This window comes from Gasterosteus aculeatus, chromosome 6 (assembly GCF_964276395.1).
Source record: "Gasterosteus aculeatus chromosome 6, fGasAcu3.hap1.1, whole genome shotgun sequence".
NCBI classification, from domain to species: domain Eukaryota; kingdom Metazoa; phylum Chordata; class Actinopteri; order Perciformes; family Gasterosteidae; genus Gasterosteus; species Gasterosteus aculeatus.
In genome coordinates this window covers 6,897,229-6,918,650 of record NC_135693.1, presented here as the reverse complement: position 1 = coordinate 6,918,650, position 21,422 = coordinate 6,897,229, and the positions used below count along the sequence as shown (strand labels likewise).

Below are 21,422 nucleotides of genomic sequence, written 5' to 3'. Positions count from 1 at the left end.
CCCACCAGGGGCTTCATCCTGACAGTTTGGCCTCATGCCTCCATTAGCACTTCAGATATCAAAGAACTCGCACACGTAAACCTGGATTAGGGGTATTTTCGTGTTCCCGTGTCTCTAGTGAGCTTAAGCTTTGTATTCGGGGTGTAACAATATGCTGAAGTCTGTACTTTTTTTTTAATTTAAATTTTTTACTACTGCTCTGTTATTGTGTATTAAATCTCTGCGTTTGGCAGGTCAGAGCAATCTTCTCTGTTGTTATAGGGCTGCAGGGAGGGTTGAAAGTCATAAGACACAAGAACGTTCTGTTTTAATCCAGCTACATCCACTATAAGAAATAGAATCTGACATCCATTTTTACCCATTAAATGATGAATTAAATTGCACATTTTAGGTATAGATTGTATACATTATAGTATTATAGTACCACTTGAGTGCCCCTAATCCCAATGTCTTGCAATAGCATGAATTCAGACCATTGCAGAGAAGAGAGGCGAGGTCTCCTATTCTCTATGAAATACAGGCGTAGGTGATGGTGCAGTTGAGCTGCAGGGCATGTTCACTCCCCGGGGGCCTCTGGGGCGTTAAGACACACACACACACACACACACACACACACACACACACACACACACACACACACACACACACACACACACAGAGACAAACACACACACACAGACCGCCACTGGAAGGCCGCTTGCTGTTGGCAGCTTTTAATAAAGATTGGAATAGATCGGTGCGACGCATGGTGGAGCTCGGCGGTCCGGTTCCTACAGATGTAATCAAGCAGGTGTTCGTCTTCCCTCTCCGAACAGACAAGAGTTTTCCGCGGGCGGTGGTCACCCCCGAGGACCAGGTGGTGTTGAAGAACGAGGAGGCCCAGTTCCACTGCCAGTTCACCGCCGTGCCGCCCCCCACGTTGGAGTGGTACCACGAAAAAGAGCTGGTGGCAAACAAGACCCGGTATGTTGAGAGCTCCATCCTCCCCCTTCTGCAGCACACTTTTCTTTGCCATCGTACACAGCGGATTCCCTTACTCACCCTTACGTAAGCGTCAGTCGCGAATGTACATTCCTTTGAAACCAATGAGGCGTAAACCCTCGCGATGCGCTCTCGGTCCGACGTTACAGCTGCCGGTCGAGGTGAGTTGCACATTAAGGAATATTATCAGTGCCGTGCCAGTTTCTCTGCCGTCTGCCGGACATCACTTGAACGCAGCCTTTGTCTCCGGCCCGTCACAAAGAACCTGGCGGCGCTCCCTCCCAGGCACGCTAGATAATAAGCAGGTGCCGAGTGTCCCCTCAAGGCTCGTAGCACCTCGTGCCACAGGCAAGCTGTTCCACGTGGGGAGAGCCTGGTTTTCAAATCGCAAAGTGATTATTGTGTGCAGTGAGGGAGACGCGAGAAGGACTTCAGCATCAGCAGTTGGTCACTTGTGTAATGAGCCTGTCAGAGGGTTCGGTCACCCAGGCAGCGATTACTCAGCACCGGGATTACATATTGGGTGGGTAATAAACGTGAATATTAAAGCTCCCTCGCAGGCTGTTTCACTCAGATCCGGGCCTCTGTGTGGCTGAAGTATTCCAAGGCCGCCTTTGTGTTTGTGTTTATTGATCGGGGCTCACATCACGCCAGAAGAATGCAGCTATCTGCACGAGATCGTCTGTTTTGCACCTGCACTGTTTTGACAGCCCCCCTCCGTCCCCCCTCCAGACTGTGTGAATATTTGTTGTAGATTGCTTTTCACGTGTGTGAAACTAAGAAATAACATACCACAGTGAGCTCAAGGCTATTTTAGCAGACAGAGAGAATTCTGCCTCATGGGTCGAACAAACTCAGGAGGGGAAAACAAAGATCAGCCTATTCTTTCTGAGTGTGTAGCTTTAAAGAGGAAAACGCTGCCTTTTGTTCTCGGCGGGAGGTACAGACTCCCACTCAAGCTCCCAAAGCTCAATTCCCCCCCGCTGTCTAGAAGAAGAGGAGGAGCGGCGACACAGAAGATCAGCCCTCCGGGGGGGAAAAGTCCTGGATGGATCCTGCTTTTGGAAAACACTTCTCTGGAATAAGACCGTATCTTGACTGTATTCAGCGGCACAATTCCCCTCTGTTTTACGTTTCCCCTTTTCCCACGCGGTCATACTGGCGGCGCCTCGTAGCCGCGATGAGCCCTTGCGTCGTCCGCTCCGCTGTGTGGGAGGTGCAGCTCCTTATCTCTGTCCCGAGGGCCGCCTTTAATTACTTCTCATCCCGTCCATCACTGGCACTGGTACTCCCTTAGCCTGACACAGGCCGGAGGAGAGGAGGAGCCGCCGTCCGTTCTGCTCTTTAAAAAAAAAGCCCTTCTACAATTAAATTCCGACCCGTATTTGGTATTTGCTTTAACCCTTTTGCGGCGGCAGATTGTCATAACAAGAAAAGTAGGACTACGCTAAAGTACTCTTCTTATTCTGGCACTTGCGTGTGCCGGAGCGTCTCCATCTGGTGCTCCAGGCGGGCCAAACCAACGCCGCGACTTATTTTTCAGATGCCATCTGAACGAGATCCGGTGTGCAGGAGGCAATCCTGTGAAATGTGCTGCTGTTAATAACCATTGGTTGCTTCCGTGTACAAACCCTCTGAGATCGCGCCTTTCTTTGTCGTAAAGCGACGGTGAGACTGTATGAACGATTGTCTCTTCTCCACAGTCTGTTCGTGCTACAAAACGGCACCCTGCAGATCACCCAGGTCAAGCCCAGGAACACGGGGACCTACAGGTGTGTCGGCCGTGGCCTCACAGGGTCCTCTGTCACCCTGAAGGCCTCCCTCCTCATAGCTGGTATGCACACACACACACACACACACACACACACACATATTTGCAACTGTTTGACTGGTGAAAGATAAACACCTGTGAGCATTTGGATTACATATTTTTCCCCGCTCTACCTTCCCTTCTCCCACTTAGAGCCAGATCTCTCCGATGATAATCTCATTCCCTTATTGACATCCGGCCCAGCTGTATTCCACCACACACACGCACGCCGGCGGAGCGCTTTCCTGCTTCCCCTTCATATTATTTCCTCCTCCAGTGCAGCCGTTGTTTAGCTCAACAAGCTTCTCCCAAGTGTGACGGCACGTGGCCGAGCGGACAGCGAGGGCAACATTGGACGGGGCACCACTCAGCGTGGTTACATGGATTCGAATAACTGGCTTAGTCGGACTGAAATCGAATTATCCGTTTCATGTAAACACCTTTGTCCGACTGTGCGGTCCGACTACGATCCGACTAACACCCCTGGATAACTCCATCCGATCCATTTGATAGTTCGACTATTGCGGCATGTGACGGTGAATCGGATGAGGAACTGAACTTTGCGTCTTTGCGCATGCTTGAGATCCCGACGGCGTCTTCTCTCCGTTATCAAATCAGCCGATAGCGCCATTCGCATTCGCTGTGCTCCTATTAACATCATGCACACATAGTAGAGGGATGTAGCTTCACCTTGCTCTCCGTTCGCCATCTTTCTCATAATGTTGATGTTGTTGTTGGTTGTTGTTGGTTGTTGTTGGTAGTGGTGAAGCGGTCAAGCGGAAATGGCTGTATCACAACTAGTTGTAATGAAAACAGCGCCACCTATCGTATCGCATATGACATGCTTTTTCGGCTAATGATTCGATTTATTTACTGCCGTGTATATTGGGATAATAGCACCTCCCCCCGAAAGACAGCATAGTCCTACTAAGCAAAGATTAGAATTATACCACCATGTAAACACACTGAGTGTGACTCAAACTGCTGTGTGACTATGAGTTTGGGAAATGGTGTTAGATTTGCTCCCGTGATGTTCAACCAACACCAATAGAGATTCACTGCTAAGAAACGACTTGTGGTTGTGTAGAAAGATGAGGTTCATTTATGTAGGAAAAACAATATTCCACATAACGCTGCTGTTTCCCTGTAACCATTACTCAAGTCAGTTTACCTAAAGAAAGAAAAAGGGATTTAATGGTTGTTCCTGCTTTATGCCCGAGCGCTCTGTAGCATCATCTCGTTTTACTAATCAGCCTGCATTTGGAATTGCAAGTGCATGCAAGTTAAACCTTTTTTTGCAAAAGCTTACGGTTGGAATTTCTATGCGTTTCAGAGAGTTGGGAACACTTAATGCCCCTCGATCATTCCTCTTTCCCCGAGGGTTTCGGATTTAGGAGGTACAACTGTATCTGCAGTTTTAACCCAGTGAACCGCAGCTTCATTTAAATACCCTCATTCACTTAATCTGATGGTAATCCCTGCAGGCATTATAGGGGATTGTGTCACAGTAGAATTCGGTATTCGGGGGCAAGTTTAAACAGTCACTCCATCGTAGGGCAACCTAATTTGTTTCTCCCAGCCGCCTCCAGCCTGCTCCACTTCCCTTTCATCCACTGAGAAATGTGTGTTTTCTTCTGTTCCCATTAATTGATTTAGATCTCACTCACGAAGGTCGCAGCCACTGACCAGCTTTCAGTGCGTTGTCGGCCAACACGGTATTAATGACTTCCATTTGGAACACACAGTATTAAACCGCACAGTAGTGGGAGGTCCTGTGAGTCTTTGTGCCACAGATCACATTCCCCTCTCTGCATGGGGGCTGCCAGTTTTGATATGACCCACCTCAAAAGTCGGCCCACTGTGGGCTTTGTTCTCTGATTACTGTGAGCTACAAATCAGAGGACTTTTACTAAAAAGGCAGGATGTTTATTAACACAACTGTATTTGGGGAATCAAGTGTGCTCGGGGGCCGGTACTGGACTTCGGAATGCGTAACGCTTCAGCGTCTTCTAGGGCGGATGTGTGATCACGAGGGGCCTCGTGTGAGCGGAACTTTCCACATTGTGCTGAAGATCCTCGCTTTCCAACCACAGAGATCGAGGACATGGTGCCCAAGATGTCGAAGGTTTTCACCGCGGACACCCTGCAGCGGGTGGCCTGTCGGCCCCCACGTGGCAGACCTGAGCCCGAGGTCTGGTGGGAGAGAGGAGGTCAGCGGGTGTCCACGGAGGGCCGGGTGCACCAGGACGCCCTGGACCTGGTTTTCAGTCCCACGCAGGAGGGAGACTCTGGCATCTACACCTGCGTGGCCCAGAACAGGGCGGGACGCAGGACCCAGGAGGTCACCTTCACCGTGGCCAGTGAGTCACACTCAGGCAGCTTTAGTGGGACACCTCGGCATTGAGTCCAGTTCACCCATCACAAACTAAAATGTTTATTTACGTGGGATTCTGTCATTATGTTGTCAGTCTTTAATGTCAAGTTCGCTACTCAAAAAGTGTTAAAAAGATATATATTTGTTTTTTTTAACTGAAACGGAACACGCGCAAGCATATAAGGGTCAACTATCGCCACAGGTCGTCGTTTCATTAACAAGAAGTCCTGTTCTTTAACGTCGGCAGCATGCAGGGAAAACTGACACAAAAGGGATTAATGGTGTCTGTGTCTAGGTCATGACCGATGGCTAAGCTCATTAAGATACAATCAGTCTTTATTGATCCCCAGATGTTATTGCAGCACAAATACAGAACACGAGCAATAAATAGAGAAGTAATACAGATACAAAATAGAAGAGAGAAAGTAGAACAAAAAAACATACAAATCTATCTATAAAACAATCCAGTCCTTCAAGGCATCTGATCAGCGATTTTTGACATTCTGTAAAATGTCTATGCTTATTCAATACGTATAAAATACTCTGTGTGTGATCACAGCCGCCCCGGTGTGGGTGACGAAGCCTCAGGACAGTCACCTCGAGGAGGGTAAACCAGGTTTCCTCCACTGTCAAGCTCAGGCCAACCCCGAACCGGAGGTCACGTGGATGCGCAACAACGTTGTGCTCACGCCAGAGGTCGGTTACCAAAGACACAAACCTTCTCTGACGTGAATCCATCTACACCCGGCAGATGACATTTGTAACTTACTAAAATCTCCCCCTCTTTTTTTTCCTCCAGGACTCTCGATTCAAGCTGTTCGCTAACGGCACCCTCCGGATCAACAATGTGGAGGTGTACGACGGACAGATTTACGGCTGTGAAACCAGGACTGTAGGCGGCCGACTGAATGGGCAAGCTAGAGTTACTGTACTGGGTAAGCAGTGAGGGAATTACATAATATGTACAGTACGCTGTCCTGCCCCGAGATGCACTGAGCCAATAAGGCAAGTTATTCCCCTGAGTAATAAGAGAAATCCTAACGGGTAATATTGGGTATATGTTGATCAAATACAATGTGCTCGTGCTGTGTGGGCCTGTGAATGTGTGTGTTCCCTTAAATAGGAAGAGCTTGTTCATGTTGTGTCGCTGAGCGTGCTGCAGAACACCCACAGAGGTGTCAAATATGACGAAGGCGCGGCAGCTTTATCCCAGCCTCCATTTTAACACATTTATCTCCGTGTTAAACTCCTCTCGCTGCTACGGGATTAGCGTGATGGATGGCCTGACATGTCGCTGTTTTGTCTGGCCAATCTCTCTGTTTATATGATCTCAGCTTCTGATAAACTCTGTCTTTTACACTCGACGGATCCGTGAAGCCGCTTTGTTGTGCGTGCCTGAACTAGCGTCAGGCTAGCGTCATTTATCTGCAGTGCGAGTTGCACAACCCCCCCCCCCCCCTCACCCCGACCATGTTCTCCATGTGTGTAATGTGCGTGTGCTCGTGTTCCAGAGAAGCTGAAGTTCACCCCGACCCCCCAGCCTTCTCAGTGCCTGGAGTTGGACAAGGAGATCACCATTCAGTGCTCCGCTAAAGGCAGAGAGCCCCCGACCATCCGCTGGACCAAAGCAGGTGTGCACGCCGTTGGCGCCGATGACTGTTGACGCTTTGTCAAAATATTTAATAAAATGCTGCAGTACCCTCCCCCTTTTTGAATATTTGAATTCCACATGCAGCGGCGGGCTCGTTCTAACTCCCCCCCCCCCCCCCCCCTCCGTCTCCTCCTGCAGATGGAGGAGAGCTGCCGCCCCGGGTGAAGCAAAGGAACGGCCAGCTCACCTTTACCAAAGTCACCCGCAGCGACGCCGGTAACTACACCTGCATCGCCTCCAACAGCCTGCAGGGGGAGATCCGAGCCCTGGTGACCCTCATTGTGGCCGGTAAGCCCCCCGCTGCCATCTTAGCCGTTACTCCCACATATATACGGTTTATATACGAGCCACCGAACCATTTTCATGCGGCGAAGCCCAGGAGCATTTGATGTGCACTCGCTGGCCTTAATGTAAAATAAAAGTACTGAAATTCATTTGTCAGCTTAACTGACATTTTAACCACAGTGAGATTTGGGTTAATGAGTGTGTGTGTGTGTGTGTGTGTGTGTGTGTGTGTGTGTGTGTGTGTGTGTGTGTGTGTGTGTGTGTGTGTGTGTGTGTGTGTGTGTGTGTGTGTGTGTGTGTGTGTGTGTGTGTTTGTGCACATGTAGTGTACATCCGCTTTAAGGTGGAACCAGAGAACACAACGGTGTACCAAGGTTACACAGCCGTCCTGCACTGTCAGGCCACCGGCGACCCCCAACCTCACATCCACTGGATGGCCAAGGACAAGACGCTGGACATCAGCAGGAACCGCAGGTAAAGGACACATTTGGATGAGTTTGTGATTACATTAACAGGTCCGTCTATTTATGAAAGACGTGATAAGACTTCTGAAAGGCTCGGGCGATTATGCCATACACATCTGAGTACTATGGGACTCGTGCAGGAACCTGTGGCACATCAGAGGGATTCAAGATGAACTCATCACAGTCTCCTGAAGATGAGTCATGAACTGATGCAGTGTTTCCCCTCAGTTTACAGCTTCGCTGTGTGTGTGTGTGTGTGTGTTTTCTTGCACGTGTCCGTGTGAAAAGTAAACTTGAATGACTTGTGTTGTGAAAACAAACATGTTAATGCTTGTGAATTTGACTCTGTTATAAAACCTCCCAGGTTCCAGAAGATGCCCAATGGCTCCCTGGTGATTTCCGATGTTACTACAGATGACACGGGCAGGTACACGTGTGTGGCCGGCAACAGCTGCAGCATCAAAGACCGCGTGGCCAAGTTGTACGTAGTGGGTGAGTTTACTACACACGCAAGCGCACAAACGTGTGTACACAGCGGCCTTTCGTCCGTGACGTTCGCAGACTGGAAGCGAACGCCCCAAACCGTAGCTGAGGATGAAGGCATTAATTAAACCTTCAGCCACTGCCTATCATCCATGTCGACAGGCTAATAACCACGGCCACAGCCGTCACTGAGGTGATGGGATTGGGCCGACGTGAGGCCTAACGAGGCTTCGCGCTGTCTGAGAGCCACAGTCACACCTCTCGGGTTAGTTACCCACATCGACTCGCTGTCTGCCAAAGCAGCAAGGGGGGGCGCGCCCCGGTTAGTTCAACGTGAGAGACGCATTTCAGGCTTGGCGTCCGACAAAGCTTCCCGGTAACTTGTTAAATGACGTGACAATGTTTCAAAAAGTACCCTTTTATTCCAGAAAAAACGTACCAAACGGTTTGCATTTATTCTCCTGTAGTTGTTTGTGTGCGATTGCGGAATGTATTTCCATTCACACTCATCTACTCTTGGAACAATGTGCAGTGAAGATCCAACCCAGTTAACCACATTTGATGCTGGTGCCCAACAGAAAAACCAATGCACTCCTTCGACGATGACGTTGACAAGGCTCCCTACAAGATGATCCAAACCATTGGCCTGTCAGTGGGAGCGGCCGTGGCTTACATCATCGTTGTGCTCGGACTCATGTTCTACTGCAAAAAGAGACGCAACGCTAAGAGGCTGCAGAAGGGACAGGACGGGGAGGAGCCCGAGATGGAGTGTCTGAACGGTATGCATGTTCTGTGGAGACGGCTTTTACAGGTTGTGGTGAGGAACTCGTAAAGTCAGCCAGGATTATGTGAGTGGTTGATGTTCATGGTCCTCAAAGGGATGTTAAAAGGTTTTTGGGTATTTGCTGCCACCCTGTGCTCATCTCGGGTATTGCAGGTAATATTACTTAGACAATGCAAAGCTCTGCCCCAGTTCCGAACACTGGAATAGTCACACAATGAATTATGCTAATATGTATACAAAAAAGGTCATTGTGAGTTGGCCAATGCTCAAAGAAATGTATCCGCTGCTTCAAGCTGTGAAAAAACTAACTAAATATTGAAGATCTCAGATCTTGCTGATTAGAGCAACACGTTGGTTTTCACAAGAAAATGATGAAGACAATATTCTGTTTGGACCCATATCACATTTACTATTAGTTTCAATGCCTATTGAGGTTGGTATGACGCTGTGGGATTTTGTTTATCAGGAGGAACTGTCCAACAAAACGGCCACACCACCACCACTGAGATCCAAGAAGAGGTGGCCCTCACCAATATGGGTACCATGGCAACGGCCGAGAAGCGCCACAGCCACGTCAACAACGATAAGCTCCACTTCCCTCGAGCAAACCTACAAACCATCACCACTTTGGGTAGATTGATTTAAACAATCCTGTTTTGCAAACATTAACGGATGATGAACGTCTTTGTGCTCTGAATTATTACTCACCTCATCTCTCCGCTGCAGCTTTTTAGGTAACTCGACAAAACAAAACGAGATGTGCTCTGACATCGACTCTTTGTGATTGTGTGCGCAGGCAAGGGGGAGTTTGGTGAGGTGCTGCTGTGCAAAGCCAAGGGTATCGAGGAGAGCGAGGAGGAGACGGTGGTGCTGGTGAAGAGCCTGCAAGCCAGAGACGAGCAGCTCCAGCTGGACTTCCGCCGCGAGGCCGAAATGTTTGCGAAGCTCAGCCACCCCAACGTCGTCCGCCTGCTGGGCCTGTGTCGGGAGGCCGAGCCCCACTACATGATCCTCGAGTACTACGACCTGGTAGGCGCACACACGTAGAAGCGTGCGCACTCTCGCAAAACAATAATCATAAATAAGAGTCCGATTCATGCATCGTGTGTTTTCTTTCTATTACACCAGGGAGACCTAAAGCAGTTCCTGAGGATCTCCAAAAGCAAAGACGACAAGGTGAAATCTCAGCCTATCAGCACCAAGACCAAAGTAAGTGTAGAAACACTCTAAGTAGGTCAATCTGCACTAAATCTGAAGCGACCCCCGGGAGGCGGTTGGCTCCTTGCTAAGCTGGTTCAGTAGAAACACGTGTGCCGTTATCTATATTCTAAGAACGAGAGAATGATTAGAATATGTATCAAGACTATAACTGAAGCAGCTAACCTCAAATGAGCGGATTAATGCACAATAACGCGTTTGATCTTCCGATTGGAAGTCTTATCTCTTGTGTTGGAGAATGTCTTCGTCAGTGGACTGCAAACCAGGAGGACTCGTTGTAAACGCTATCTCAACGTCATCTCACCTAAACTGTTCTTCTTCCCTGTGCAGGTTTCCATCTGTGCCCAGGTGGCTCATGGGATGGAGCACCTGTCCAACCACCGCTTCGTGCACAAAGACCTCGCTGCCCGAAACTGCCTGATCAACAGTCAGAGGCGCGTTAAAGTGTCGTCGCTCAGCCTCAGCAAGGACGTCTACAACGGGTCCGTTGGGATGATTATCAACATAATCCCCCACTTAAATAATGAAATAAAAAGAAGGTGAAGCCCTGTTCCTCTGGCTGACCTGTTGTTTCCTTCTTGTCGCTTCTCTTGTGGACGTGTATGTAGCGAGTACTACCACTACAGACAGGCGTGGATCCCGCTGCGCTGGCTCCCATCAGAGTCTGTGTTCGAGGACGACTTCTCCACCAAGTCTGATGTCTGGGCCTTTGGCGTCTTGATGTGGGAAGTGTTCAGTCTCGGCGAGATGCCTTATCCCAAACTCAGCGACGACGAAGTGCTGGAAGGTCCGTAGGATGCGTTTATGTTTTAGTGTCAACGGACAGTAATTGTAACTCGTGTGTGGGGTGAATGTGCGTTTCTGATTGGGTCTCAACTCCTTCTCTCTGCCGGTCCTCCGTCCCTCCAGGTCTGCAGGCCGGGAAGCTGAAGCTCCCAGTTCCAGATGGATGCCCCTCCAAGATCTACAAGCTCATGGTCCGCTGCTGGGCGATAAGCCTCAAAGAGCGCCCCTCCTTCACTGAAATCGTCCACGCCCTGGGAGACCTGCCCTCTGACAGCAAGGTCTGAGACAAGCATCACCCCTCCCCCCCCCGCATCAGGGCAGAACTTTGACCAACCCCCTTCCTCCAAAACAAAGACAGGAATGCTGGATTATTAGTCTCAAACATTTCAGGGAAGAGGGTTGAGGAGGACACTTTTCTTATATGCATTTCAAAGTGTGTGTGTGTGTGTGGATAAGACTTCTTTGGTGCGCTCGGGGAAAACACACTCACGTTTGTGTGGATGCTTTCTTGTGAGCAGTGCCAGGATTTTACGTTTGCCTTCGCCGCAGCATGGAGGACCCTGAGGGTCCCCGTCTGTGGTTCCACTGTGACCCCGCCGCCCTGTCACAGAACATCCTGTTTGACAGAGCCTCACAACCTCCGTGCCTCCAGCCCTACACACACACACACACACACACACACACACACACTACACACACTCACCCAGACCTCCGTCTTCTTTGTAGTTTGTTACAGTGCTCGGACTTGTGCGGATCAATTATTGGTCGGAGGTTTAGGAAAAAAAACTTAATGTAGGTTCAGCGCTCCGTCAAGCCTGAAAGAATACCGAAGGGAAAGTGGGACCTGATGTACCTTCAGTGGAGCGCTGAAGCTTCAACCCCTCCGGACTGACTGAGACGGTTCAAACTGGTGTGCGCTGGACGGTTCCCACGCTGCAGTGCACGTTCAAAGAAACGGAATCGGGTTTGCATGAAGGTTCGTCTGTTACGCTTTGCGATTTGGAACTTGTGGAAAAAGTAATCTGTGTTATGGTAACACTTCAGGAACGTGAAAAAAAGATCAAGTTTATAGCCAAGGAATATATTTACTAGGTAATTGTTCCAGTGTGGGCTTTGTACGTTTTTACAAGTGTGTTTGGTTGTAATAACCTTTTAGGTGCTTGTTTTTCGCGGCCTGTGGGTAAGAACACCCGTCGTACCGCGTTATCATGTTGCAGGCCTGCAGCCGATTACAAGCGACATCATTTCGTCAGATGTCCAATCAGTTTTCCTCCCAGGTCCAACTTTTTTGTGCAATTTTGCAAAGTGGACCATCACGCCAGGCAATGTGTACATAATGTAGAAGCCATGCACTAACTTCACTTAAAAAATATCCCTCTTTATCTCTATCATGTTGTGTAGTAGAACTTACAGGCGCCTGTTTATTTAAGATGAAGGTCCTGTGTTTCTTTTTGTGTGTTTTTTTTTATACATAACATAAAAGTAAAGGTACTTCTCTGATGCTCCATATTCATTCTCATCTCGACGTGCGTTCAGTCTGAACCGGCTGAATATGCTTTCATGTACAGAGGAGGTCAAAAGAGTGACTGCCGGTCACCAGTATTCATTTAAGTGCCTGGTAAATGAAGGATTATCTTAACTGTTTATGATTTTTTTTTTTTTTACATTATCTAATCAAATGGCCTTTGTTTATGAACTTGTTTTTATACATTGTTTTTAGTGTAACGTGTTTTTATGAATGCTAGGCACTCACACCTAGACCTCCTTTTTTAATCTGCTTCAGCAAACATTCACAATAATCAGATATATCTACAAAAGTATACCTGCTGCTGTCAATAAAGGTTCAGTGTTTTTACCCCATGTGTTGTGACTTATACTGTAGATGGCAATGCATCGTCAAGAACTGCAAAGTCTTAAAAACTTGTGGTATGCTTTCAAAAGGGGTCAGGATTGATACAAAGAGTATCCAATTCATGTTTGATGTGGGCTGTAATGTGTACGACACTTTAAATGAACTGACCGTTGCTGTTCTACTGCTCCAAAAGGTTCTTTACCATCAGAGGAAAGCGTAGAAACCTGATACTAAAAGCTTACCAAATAGTATGTTTTCATTTGATTAGACTAAAAGATGCGTTAATGCCAGCAATGTTACTATAAGTCTTCGATCACGCGTTAACTTTCATTTCAGTTTCATGTTGAGACAGGAAGAGGAGCGCTTCTTCCTCGCCGCATGTTTATGTACCTGCTCCCTCAGTGGCTTTCTCATCCAGTTCAGAGCGCACTGCCTACTTTATGTGGTGGCTTCTTTATTATTTGCCCTCAAACCCAGAAAAACACGCACAGTGCAAAGACATGTTGAGGTAATGTGGGACACTTGTTTTTAATGTAATTCATAAATATAAATTAATTTCGCACACGGCATGATTATGGTGCAATATGTAACTTTTAACAAATGATTCAAATGAAATGAATAAAAATAAGTTTAATTTGCATGCCACGTTGATGTGACAAGTTGGATGACTACTTATATTTAAATACTTATCAAAATTCGGTAGATAATATATAAACAGTGAAAAGAATGTTACTCCCTTTGGAAACATTTTCATTTTGAAATTACAAATGTGACTTGTTTTAGATGTCTGCACGTAATAAAGTAGCTTCTCGTTTGTTTCAGTCGCATGCAGCCTTGTGCACAGTGAGGGGATGAAGTGACGTCACAGGTATGAACGCTCGCGGCAAAGCGAACCTGAATGTGTCCGCGGTTGCCATGGTTTCATCTTCAGGTGCAGTAATTAGCGAAGCTCATCGTGTCAACGCGAGCAGAGCCTCAAAACAATCCAGAAACTCTTTTCCCCGGTGAGTTCCACAAAGATTGTCGCTTCCGCTGAAGATTTGTTGCTTTCCAAACAGCAACCGAAGCCTCACAGAGACCGAAGAGACGCGAGCTTCGTGCGAGGTTTGAAAGTCTGGCTTGTTTTCTGTGTGTTTTCCCGTGGAGGCGTTCAGGGCCTCGTGGTTCGCTCATACAGAGTCATTTCTCCAGAGAACGCAAGTGCGTTTTTGCCGTCGTAAGTATAAAAACGTGTTTTTCGAAAACGGGAAAACAGCCGCTAGAAGCAAAAAAAAAGAAGACTTCCATGTTTCGTTTAAACGGTAAAACAAACGCGGAAACACGCAGGAAAAACGCCCTTGCGTGGACGTGAACAGACTGATTCTGCTGGTCTCTATTGCGTATTACGTCACATTTAACTTCAGAAAGAGGAACTCCTTAAGACACCATGAACCTATTTTCTTTACTATATTTTTTCAAACCATGATATTATAACAATTTAACATAAAGCAACTGTAAAAACCAAATAGTCTAAATAGTTTCTTTATTTCCTAAATTTCTATTCAAGCAGTGACTTTGAGGTTTATCGTAGAAAAACAAGTGAAATGAAGACTGGTTCAGATTTAAGAACCAACTTTGGCACCACAAGATTATGACGTACGAACATCTCCATTATTATTATCGTTGTTGACAGTGCTTTAGGGGAATAATGCAGATTTTTAGTTTTTGAATGTGTTTCATAATCAATTTAGTGTGTAACACAAACAAAATAATCTTTTGAGATTAAAGTTAAGGGTCTAACTAACTACAAAATTGCAACTGATGGAACCAGGAAACACCCAACACTGGCCATAAAAAATATATATAAATATATTATAATCCCCCACACACACCATTAAATGCAATCATTGTACATTGTACCAGTCAAAGGTTTGGAACCACTTTCTCATTGAATGAGAAGCTGTGTCTTCTGACGAGTACGGTGTATAGACTAAACGGCTGTTTGTAAATTTGCTGCTTTTGAAATTTCCAGGTGGTGTATTTCACGGCGGTGTTCCCCTATGTGGCGTTGGTCTACTACCTGAATCCAGATCCTTCTCGCCTGGTGAATTTAACAGCAGCTCAAGAGTGGCTAGTCTGGCTGAGAGGTAAAGTTTGTGACCGTGTGAGTGTGGCAGCCACCTGAATTTCACAGTGATACGATACAGACAATCAAATGGGTGACTTTTACACGTTCATCGGGGGTAGAGTGGGTGCGCCGGGTGGTTCAATCCCTGGCTGCTCCATGTCAAAGTGTCTCTGAGCAAGACCCCTAACCCCAAATTGCTCCCCGGGCAAGAATGTAAAAGCAAGAGCGGTACAAACCCTGCCTACTTTCCGAGCTCTACTTTGCATGTCAGATAAATTCAAATGTCAGAAAAGGACATTTCTAGTTTTGAGAACCTAATTTCTAAAAGTCTCTGTCCTGCAATAATATAAGCACATTACCCCATTCAGTTCTGGTGTGTGTGTGCGCGCGTGTGTGCGCGCGTGTGTGTGCGCGTGTGCGTGTGCATGCGCGCGTGCGTGCTCGCTCAATAATCGCACAAGCTCCATCAGCTGGGCTTAAAGGCCGACAAAGAGGGAGTTCCCTTCGACGATGTGGTTGATTCAGGTTGGGGTTTAAACAGCCTCAGTCTTCTTCAGACACAATCAAATACAACCTGGCACTTCTCCTGGAAAAGTACAACAATCTAACAGGAGACCATTTCAATATTTCTTCTGTCTTCCCAAGCTCCGGCGTGCGTTCATTGTCCTCTGGCTGTTGGCATGATGCTCCTCCCTCAGCAGGGGGCCGCCTGCGTCTTCATCCTGCTCATTCTGTTGGGACTGGACACACTGGTAAGACCAAGCATACATAAGACACACTCTGTGTGTCCTGCACTCGGTATTCACTTATAGTAAAACTGCAACTGTTTGTGCTGGATCAGTAATCACTCATGTCAAAATGAAGTTCAATGTAGCGGTTTGGCGCTATAGGCGGCGGGTTTTATCCACACTGACTATTTCATCACAACTATTACCATGGAATTTTGTAGACGTTCATTGTTCCAAGAGATCAATTCCGACTTTGTTCTTTTTAGTGAGTGTCTTGATAACTGACAGCTTCATCCAGCACCACAATCAAGTCTAAATTAATTTAAGTAATTCAAAAATCAATAGCTTTAGTATTTTCATCCAGCACCACAATCAAGTCTAAATTAATTTAAGTAATTCAAAAATCTCAAAGTTGTAGTGTATTTGTCCACTACACAACCTTTCCACTTAGAGGTTGGTTAGAGGTTTCCCCTATACTGTCCCATACTCATTTTGGAATACTATTAGTAAACCGTATAAGCTAAACCAGCTACATATGGCTGCAATGCATGTCCATCCATCGTCAAACCGCTTATCGTGCACTCAGGGTCGCGGGAGTCCATTCCCGGCCGACTTCGGGCGAGAGACTGGGTACACCCTGGATTGGTCGCCTTCCTTTTAGTTTGCAGGTCTTGGAACTATCAAACCGTCAGTTATTGACATGCTCCCTCTCTGTCTTCTGTTCCATTATTACATTATAGGTCATTTAGCTGACACTTTTTATCCAAGGCGACTTGCATTGCATTTTTGCCCGGGGAGCAATGTCTTGCTCAGGGACACTTCAACATGGGACATGGAGCAGCTGGGACTCAAACCCCCAACCTTGCAGTTCCTGGCGGCTAGAGTTAGGAGCACCCTCTCTGCTCCATGCGCCATGGTCGCCGTGCGCCATGGTCGACCCCAGGGTTCCATCAGCTTCATCCCTCTCACTACTCCTCAGGTACGACACACGGACACAAACACACCAGAAAAAACTCTGAGGCTTAAGCGTCACTACATGAACCGACCTCGTTGTCCAGGCAGGAGTGTACATCTTCCAGCTGGTTGATTACTATGGTGCCAGTGGAACGTGTATATTATTTGTGTCTGGCCATTAGCAAGTCGTACCAATATCATGTTTAAACAAGTATATGTCCAAAAGCTGTTTACAAAAAAAGCATTAACAAAGGCCAGATTTTAACCCATGAGGTTCTTCCAGGTGTTGAGCGGCTTCGTAGTATTTTTCATTTCTCTTTACCAGTTTTACCTTTTTAGTGTAGGTTTAATAATTGTACAAGGCAGTGTTGAGTATGTGCAACGATCAAATAGACAAATTACATTTACAATAATTTGAGACCAGTCTGTTCCAAAAAACAAAACCATGATCTTCTTCCACGGTCTTTTATTTGTAAATAATAAAAATGAACTCTTGAATATAAAACATACACATCGGTAGAGCCACATCTGTTGTACAAACAAGAACTGTTGCAGTGAATACTTTAGTCTTTCATCTAAAATCGTGGTTAGGGAGTGGGCGGGGAGCCATGGGCTGTAAACAATCAGTATTCCTGGAGTAATACTGACAAAGGAAAGGGCGGTCGGCCGCGCCGCCGAGGGCTTTTCAACAGAAACTATGTCCGAAAAGGTCAGATTTCTCGTTGGCGTTAAAAGTCCAAGCGTACATTGATAGACGGGGATTAACGAGAAGAAAAGTTAGTTCTAATTGGTTTGGCTGTTTTTTTTTTTTGGCAAAAGAAAATAACGGCCTGTTGAGCGCCCCCTTGTGGCCCGGTGCCGCTCAGCAGCTCGAGCACATCCACAGGACGCAAATTCCCCTCGACGAGACCAGGAATGTTTGTGTGTCAGCGATGTTTTGTTTATAACTCGAGTTCAAGCCGCTTGTCCTGATTTGTATGTACAAGGTGTGCGTGACGCATGTACGCTTTGATACTCTTTATGTTCATATATCTATATAACTTCTGTCAACTCATTATACTTCATATACATTTAGCTGTTATACACACATTCTCTATCTGCCTCCAGCCCCGACTACGGTTTAGACACCCTCAATGATCAACCGGGGGGCTCCAGTACTACAGCACAGCACTGTTTGTCAAAAAAAGAATTTCATTTTTGTTCCAGAGACTTCCTAACAAGGATATTTAGACCCAGAGTGGAAGGAATGGCCTGGGAGGAGTTTGGACCCCGTTCCCCCCTCTATTGGTTCGCTCCTGTCGGGGGGGGGGCTTGGCTTTTCTCGGGTTTGTTTTCATATTCAGTACGAGCAAACTGTACAAGAACATGCAACATACAAGCTGGCCTAAAAGTATGTGGGACTAACACACACACACACACGGTCTAGTCCTTTTTTATTTTATTTTTTTAGGTCATTCGTTCATTTGTCTCGTCTTTTTTATTTTACATTTAAAAAAAAGTAGAAAACAAACCGAATGAAAGAAACATGCATGTGGCTTTGGGCCGGGCTGTGGACGGGGCCCCCCCGAGTCATGCTGCTGCTCCCTCCTGGGGGGGTGGAGCAAAGGTTTTGTGCGAATGGCGCATCATTGCTCGATACAAACATACACAGACTGAGTCTGCGCCTCGTATTATTTTTGAACTCTAAGAAATAAACAAAGTAAAAATGAAAGTCAATTTGGCATCTAGTTTGTTTCCTCCCGGTTCGAATTAAAGATTCAAGCTTTCCTTGTGCTTGCTTTCATCCATCAAACCAAGGCTAACAATGACCGTGCAGACTCCTTTCATAAAAAGCGCAAACCCGACCGCATATGCCTGGTCACCATGGCAACGCCGGCAGAAACAACAACAACAACCACCAATCCGCGTGACGGCACGGCTGAGTGAAGCCGCCTCGGTTTGCTACTTGCTCGGTCTTGCACCTTGTTACTCTGAACGGCTGGAGGACAATATTTTCGGGGGGGGTGTTCGGATTGTGGACGCACCGTTAACGATATGGTACTGACAACGGAGTTGGATCATTAATCTGTCAAAGTGGCAGATCTATTCAATTTAGTTCTGTTTGTATGCTAAACCTTACAGACTACAATTTCATTTCCGGTTCAAGTTTTGACCAATTTGTTGCTCCATTAAATTGTGAGATTTGCAGTTTATTAATTGAACACCGGTAGCTGGTCGCAACTCCACATCGACCATTTCTCACGCGCGGGTATTGCTGTCGGTATCGGGGGGGAGTGCGATTGGTGCATCTCTGGCTCCGATCGGAGCTGCACCTTCAAAAAGGGAGAAAAACCTCAGCGAGAGTTGAGAAATATGGGACAGGATTCTCCAGCTGCAGAGTACAGAAACAAATAAAGCAAAGCTTAAAAGAACAAAGAGAAATCCGGACGAGGAAAGAGGGACGGTGTGAGACCTGATTGTCGGACTCCGGCTAGGCATTGATTGGCTAGTTCTCTCTCTCTCTCTCGGTTACTCCGTCTGGCTTTTCCATTGGTTGACGACCGTCGTCCTCTCCCTCTGCTCAGTCCCAGTCCAGTAACTGTGGTCCATTACTTTGTCATTTAAGAGCAATTGAACGGGGTGGGGGGTCCGGGCGAGACTCGGTCACTAGGACCGAACGCCCGGTGGCGGTCCTGAGCTGTCCAGTGACGTCTGAGACGCCAGCCGCGTCAGCGGCGCTAACGTAGGGTCCACCAATGAGGACGGTGGAAACAGTTTGTACCAGCCAATCACCGTGCTTGAGAGGTCCAGCTCCTCCAATAAGATCTGTGCTACGCCCATGAAGCATTTGTGGTCCAATCTTCCGTAGTCACCCCATACTATCACCTAGGGGAGAGAATGGAAGAGACAAGTAAGGCTATTTAAACCCTTTTCCGCTGGCATGCTTCTGCAACTCGTTTCAATTCATGGCTCTAAAAGGTTTGCACGTGTTGCAAAGCAATTCACTGCCAGAACACAAAGACGACCTAGAGAGTGACGTCTTTGTGTGTGGAAGTTGTTGGTTTGTTTATTTACTCCGACGTTTGCGGAGATCTCCCTGCATGAATCGGAAGCCATTCGCGCGGCTTGTAGAAGTAGTCATATTTCTTTCGACGACAAGCTCTTCAATCTGATTCAATCTTCCTTTTAAAAATAGGGATATTGTGCTATGAAACCGGAAATGTGAGGATGTAGTTAGCAGACCAATCACAGCCTTGCGGGCTGCGTGAGGCTTGCGTAGCTTTTGACGTCTAGAACAATTGGTCGACGCACGCAAGGGGCTCTTGCGCGTGTCCTTGCGTCTCTCTGAAAACACACAACCATAAACTAGGCTTAAGCCACAACCACCCTATCAACCCCCAGTTTGGGGACCACTGCCTTAAGGCCACTATAGTTCTCCAACATCCTTGGAAATGTGGAATTATTTTAGTTACAATCTGCAACCTCACTACTAGATGGCACAAAGTTCTTCCAAAAGGCCCTTTAAATTCACCTTTCACAGCAGTTTAGATCATACTCTTAGCTCTTTGGCAATTACCTAAAATCTTTTTAGGGGAACTGTGATAACAGAGGGAGCAATGGTTGGTGGAGACGCACACAGAAGATTACCTGAAGCACCTTGCCCTGGGGACTCTCCTCGAAGAGCAGGTGCTGCTGGTAGAGTGGCTCCAGGGTCTTTCGTGCAATCTTGGTTTTCTTTTTGGCTTTACAAGTTCCAGTATCCAGCAGGTACACCTTGACGTAGGGAGCTGGGGGTGTGGGGACGGGTTTAGAGGGAGAGGAAAGTGAGTAAAGAGGGAGGACAGAAGGTAGAAGCTTTGTCAGGGTTTGTCCCGGCGTTTGACATTTAGCCATCGTGTGTGGTAACAACCTGGGAGGGATTTGGAGCCTGGTTTGGAGGTAAGGCCACGTGCCCTGATCACCTCCACCTCCAGCTGGCCTTTCTTATCCATCAAGCCGATCTGAACATCACCTGTGTGTAGTGGAGACATATGTCTTATACTGATACTTATACTTATACTGATAAGTATACTTCTTATACTTTTATGTGTAGTTTTTATTTTTGCATTACTAATATACGCATTTGATTAGATGAAGCCATCACTCACCCATAGCAGGCGTGGCCAGTGTTTGCCGGCCAACCAGCTGACCGGGACCCAAACCGTCCAGGAAGTCACTGAATTGACTGTCGGCGCCCAACCGCATCCCTGAGAATATCAGACTGACACACGCAAAGACGCACATGCTGAATAATTCACACTCAAATCAAACTATAATTTTCAAGCTATGGAAAAATGGGTGCTTTAATGAGAATTATGACAATAGTAAAGAGGTACCTCCAAGTAATTGTGTGGAAGAGGGGTTATGGCGAAGTGTCTGCATGTGATGCATTGGGATAAGTCACGTGTGTACTTTTCCAAAAGACTTAAAGTGTAATAAATTAGGCTCAGGTCGAGCTAATGTGTTTTGCTGCTGGTGTGTGAACAACTGGATCGATTAATACAGCATTGTATGCTGGGTGCTAAATACTAATGCAACATACATGCTGAGGTTAATGCGAGTGTTATCCATCACATTCACCATAGAACCTTATCATTTAAGGATGCTAACATCTGTAAATGAACACTGTAACCCAAGTGGAGCTGTTGCTGATGGCAATCCGGTAAAACCAAAGGACTGGATGTCTATCCACACAGTAGTGAGTTTGCTTCGGCGTACGTACTTCCCCTCAGAGCTGTAGCTGTTCATGCTGCCATCGGTCGACTCTCTGCTGGCCTGTCGGTTCATGGACGACCCTCCCCGCGGGTACTCCACCGCCATGCCGGTCTCCACGCTCCTCTGGATGCTGCTGCTGCCGCCCTTACCCACCTTCTTTCCTGCCGGTGCTTCTGTGGCAGAAAAAGAGGTTGTTAAACAACCCAACTTT

General features: G+C 47.0%; 2 protein-coding genes and 1 long non-coding RNA gene across 42 annotated transcripts in view; 2 read left to right on the top strand and 1 right to left on the bottom strand.

Annotated features, from left to right (window-relative positions):
- The window catches only part of ptk7b (protein tyrosine kinase 7b), a 58,487-nt gene extending 45,796 nt beyond the window's left edge, over nt 1-12,691 (top strand). For both annotated transcript variants that reach the window (XM_040178547.2, XM_078103981.1), the window contains 16 exons: nt 816-963; nt 2,685-2,815; nt 4,885-5,151; nt 5,725-5,861; nt 5,965-6,100; nt 6,677-6,796; nt 6,955-7,104; nt 7,428-7,575; nt 7,930-8,057; nt 8,627-8,827; nt 9,299-9,463; nt 9,629-9,861; nt 9,961-10,041; nt 10,381-10,532; nt 10,659-10,837; nt 10,960-12,691. In XM_040178547.2, the coding sequence (XP_040034481.2) occupies nt 816-963; nt 2,685-2,815; nt 4,885-5,151; nt 5,725-5,861; nt 5,965-6,100; nt 6,677-6,796; nt 6,955-7,104; nt 7,428-7,575; nt 7,930-8,057; nt 8,627-8,827; nt 9,299-9,463; nt 9,629-9,861; nt 9,961-10,041; nt 10,381-10,532; nt 10,659-10,837; nt 10,960-11,120 (2,537 nt within the window). In that variant the 3' untranslated portion in view covers nt 11,121-12,691. The remainder of the gene's footprint in view (nt 1-815; nt 964-2,684; nt 2,816-4,884; nt 5,152-5,724; nt 5,862-5,964; nt 6,101-6,676; nt 6,797-6,954; nt 7,105-7,427; nt 7,576-7,929; nt 8,058-8,626; nt 8,828-9,298; nt 9,464-9,628; nt 9,862-9,960; nt 10,042-10,380; nt 10,533-10,658; nt 10,838-10,959) is intronic.
- Nucleotides 12,692-13,568: 877 nt separating this feature from the next.
- On the top strand, nt 13,569-18,217 carry LOC120820598 (uncharacterized). Its single transcript, XR_005712406.2, has 4 exons — nt 13,569-13,792; nt 14,700-14,814; nt 15,441-15,547; nt 16,264-18,217. It is a non-coding gene; the product is annotated as an uncharacterized LOC120820598 (long non-coding RNA).
- rims1a (regulating synaptic membrane exocytosis 1a) overlaps nt 16,929-21,422 on the bottom strand; it is a 67,644-nt gene continuing 63,150 nt past the window's right edge. For 20 of the 39 annotated variants that reach the window (XM_078103939.1, XM_078103941.1, XM_078103947.1 and 17 more), the window contains 5 exons: nt 21,219-21,384; nt 20,605-20,717; nt 20,367-20,468; nt 20,105-20,244; nt 16,929-19,342 (listed from right to left, as the gene is read on the bottom strand). In XM_078103939.1, coding sequence (XP_077960065.1) covers nt 19,124-19,342; nt 20,105-20,244; nt 20,367-20,468; nt 20,605-20,717; nt 21,219-21,384 — 740 coding nt within the window. In that variant the 3' untranslated portion in view covers nt 16,929-19,123. Of the gene's footprint in view, nt 19,343-20,092; nt 20,245-20,366; nt 20,469-20,604; nt 20,718-21,218; nt 21,385-21,422 lie in introns of all 39 variants that reach the window. The other 19 variants (XM_078103949.1, XM_078103960.1, XM_078103954.1 and 16 more) reach the window with 2 other exon arrangements.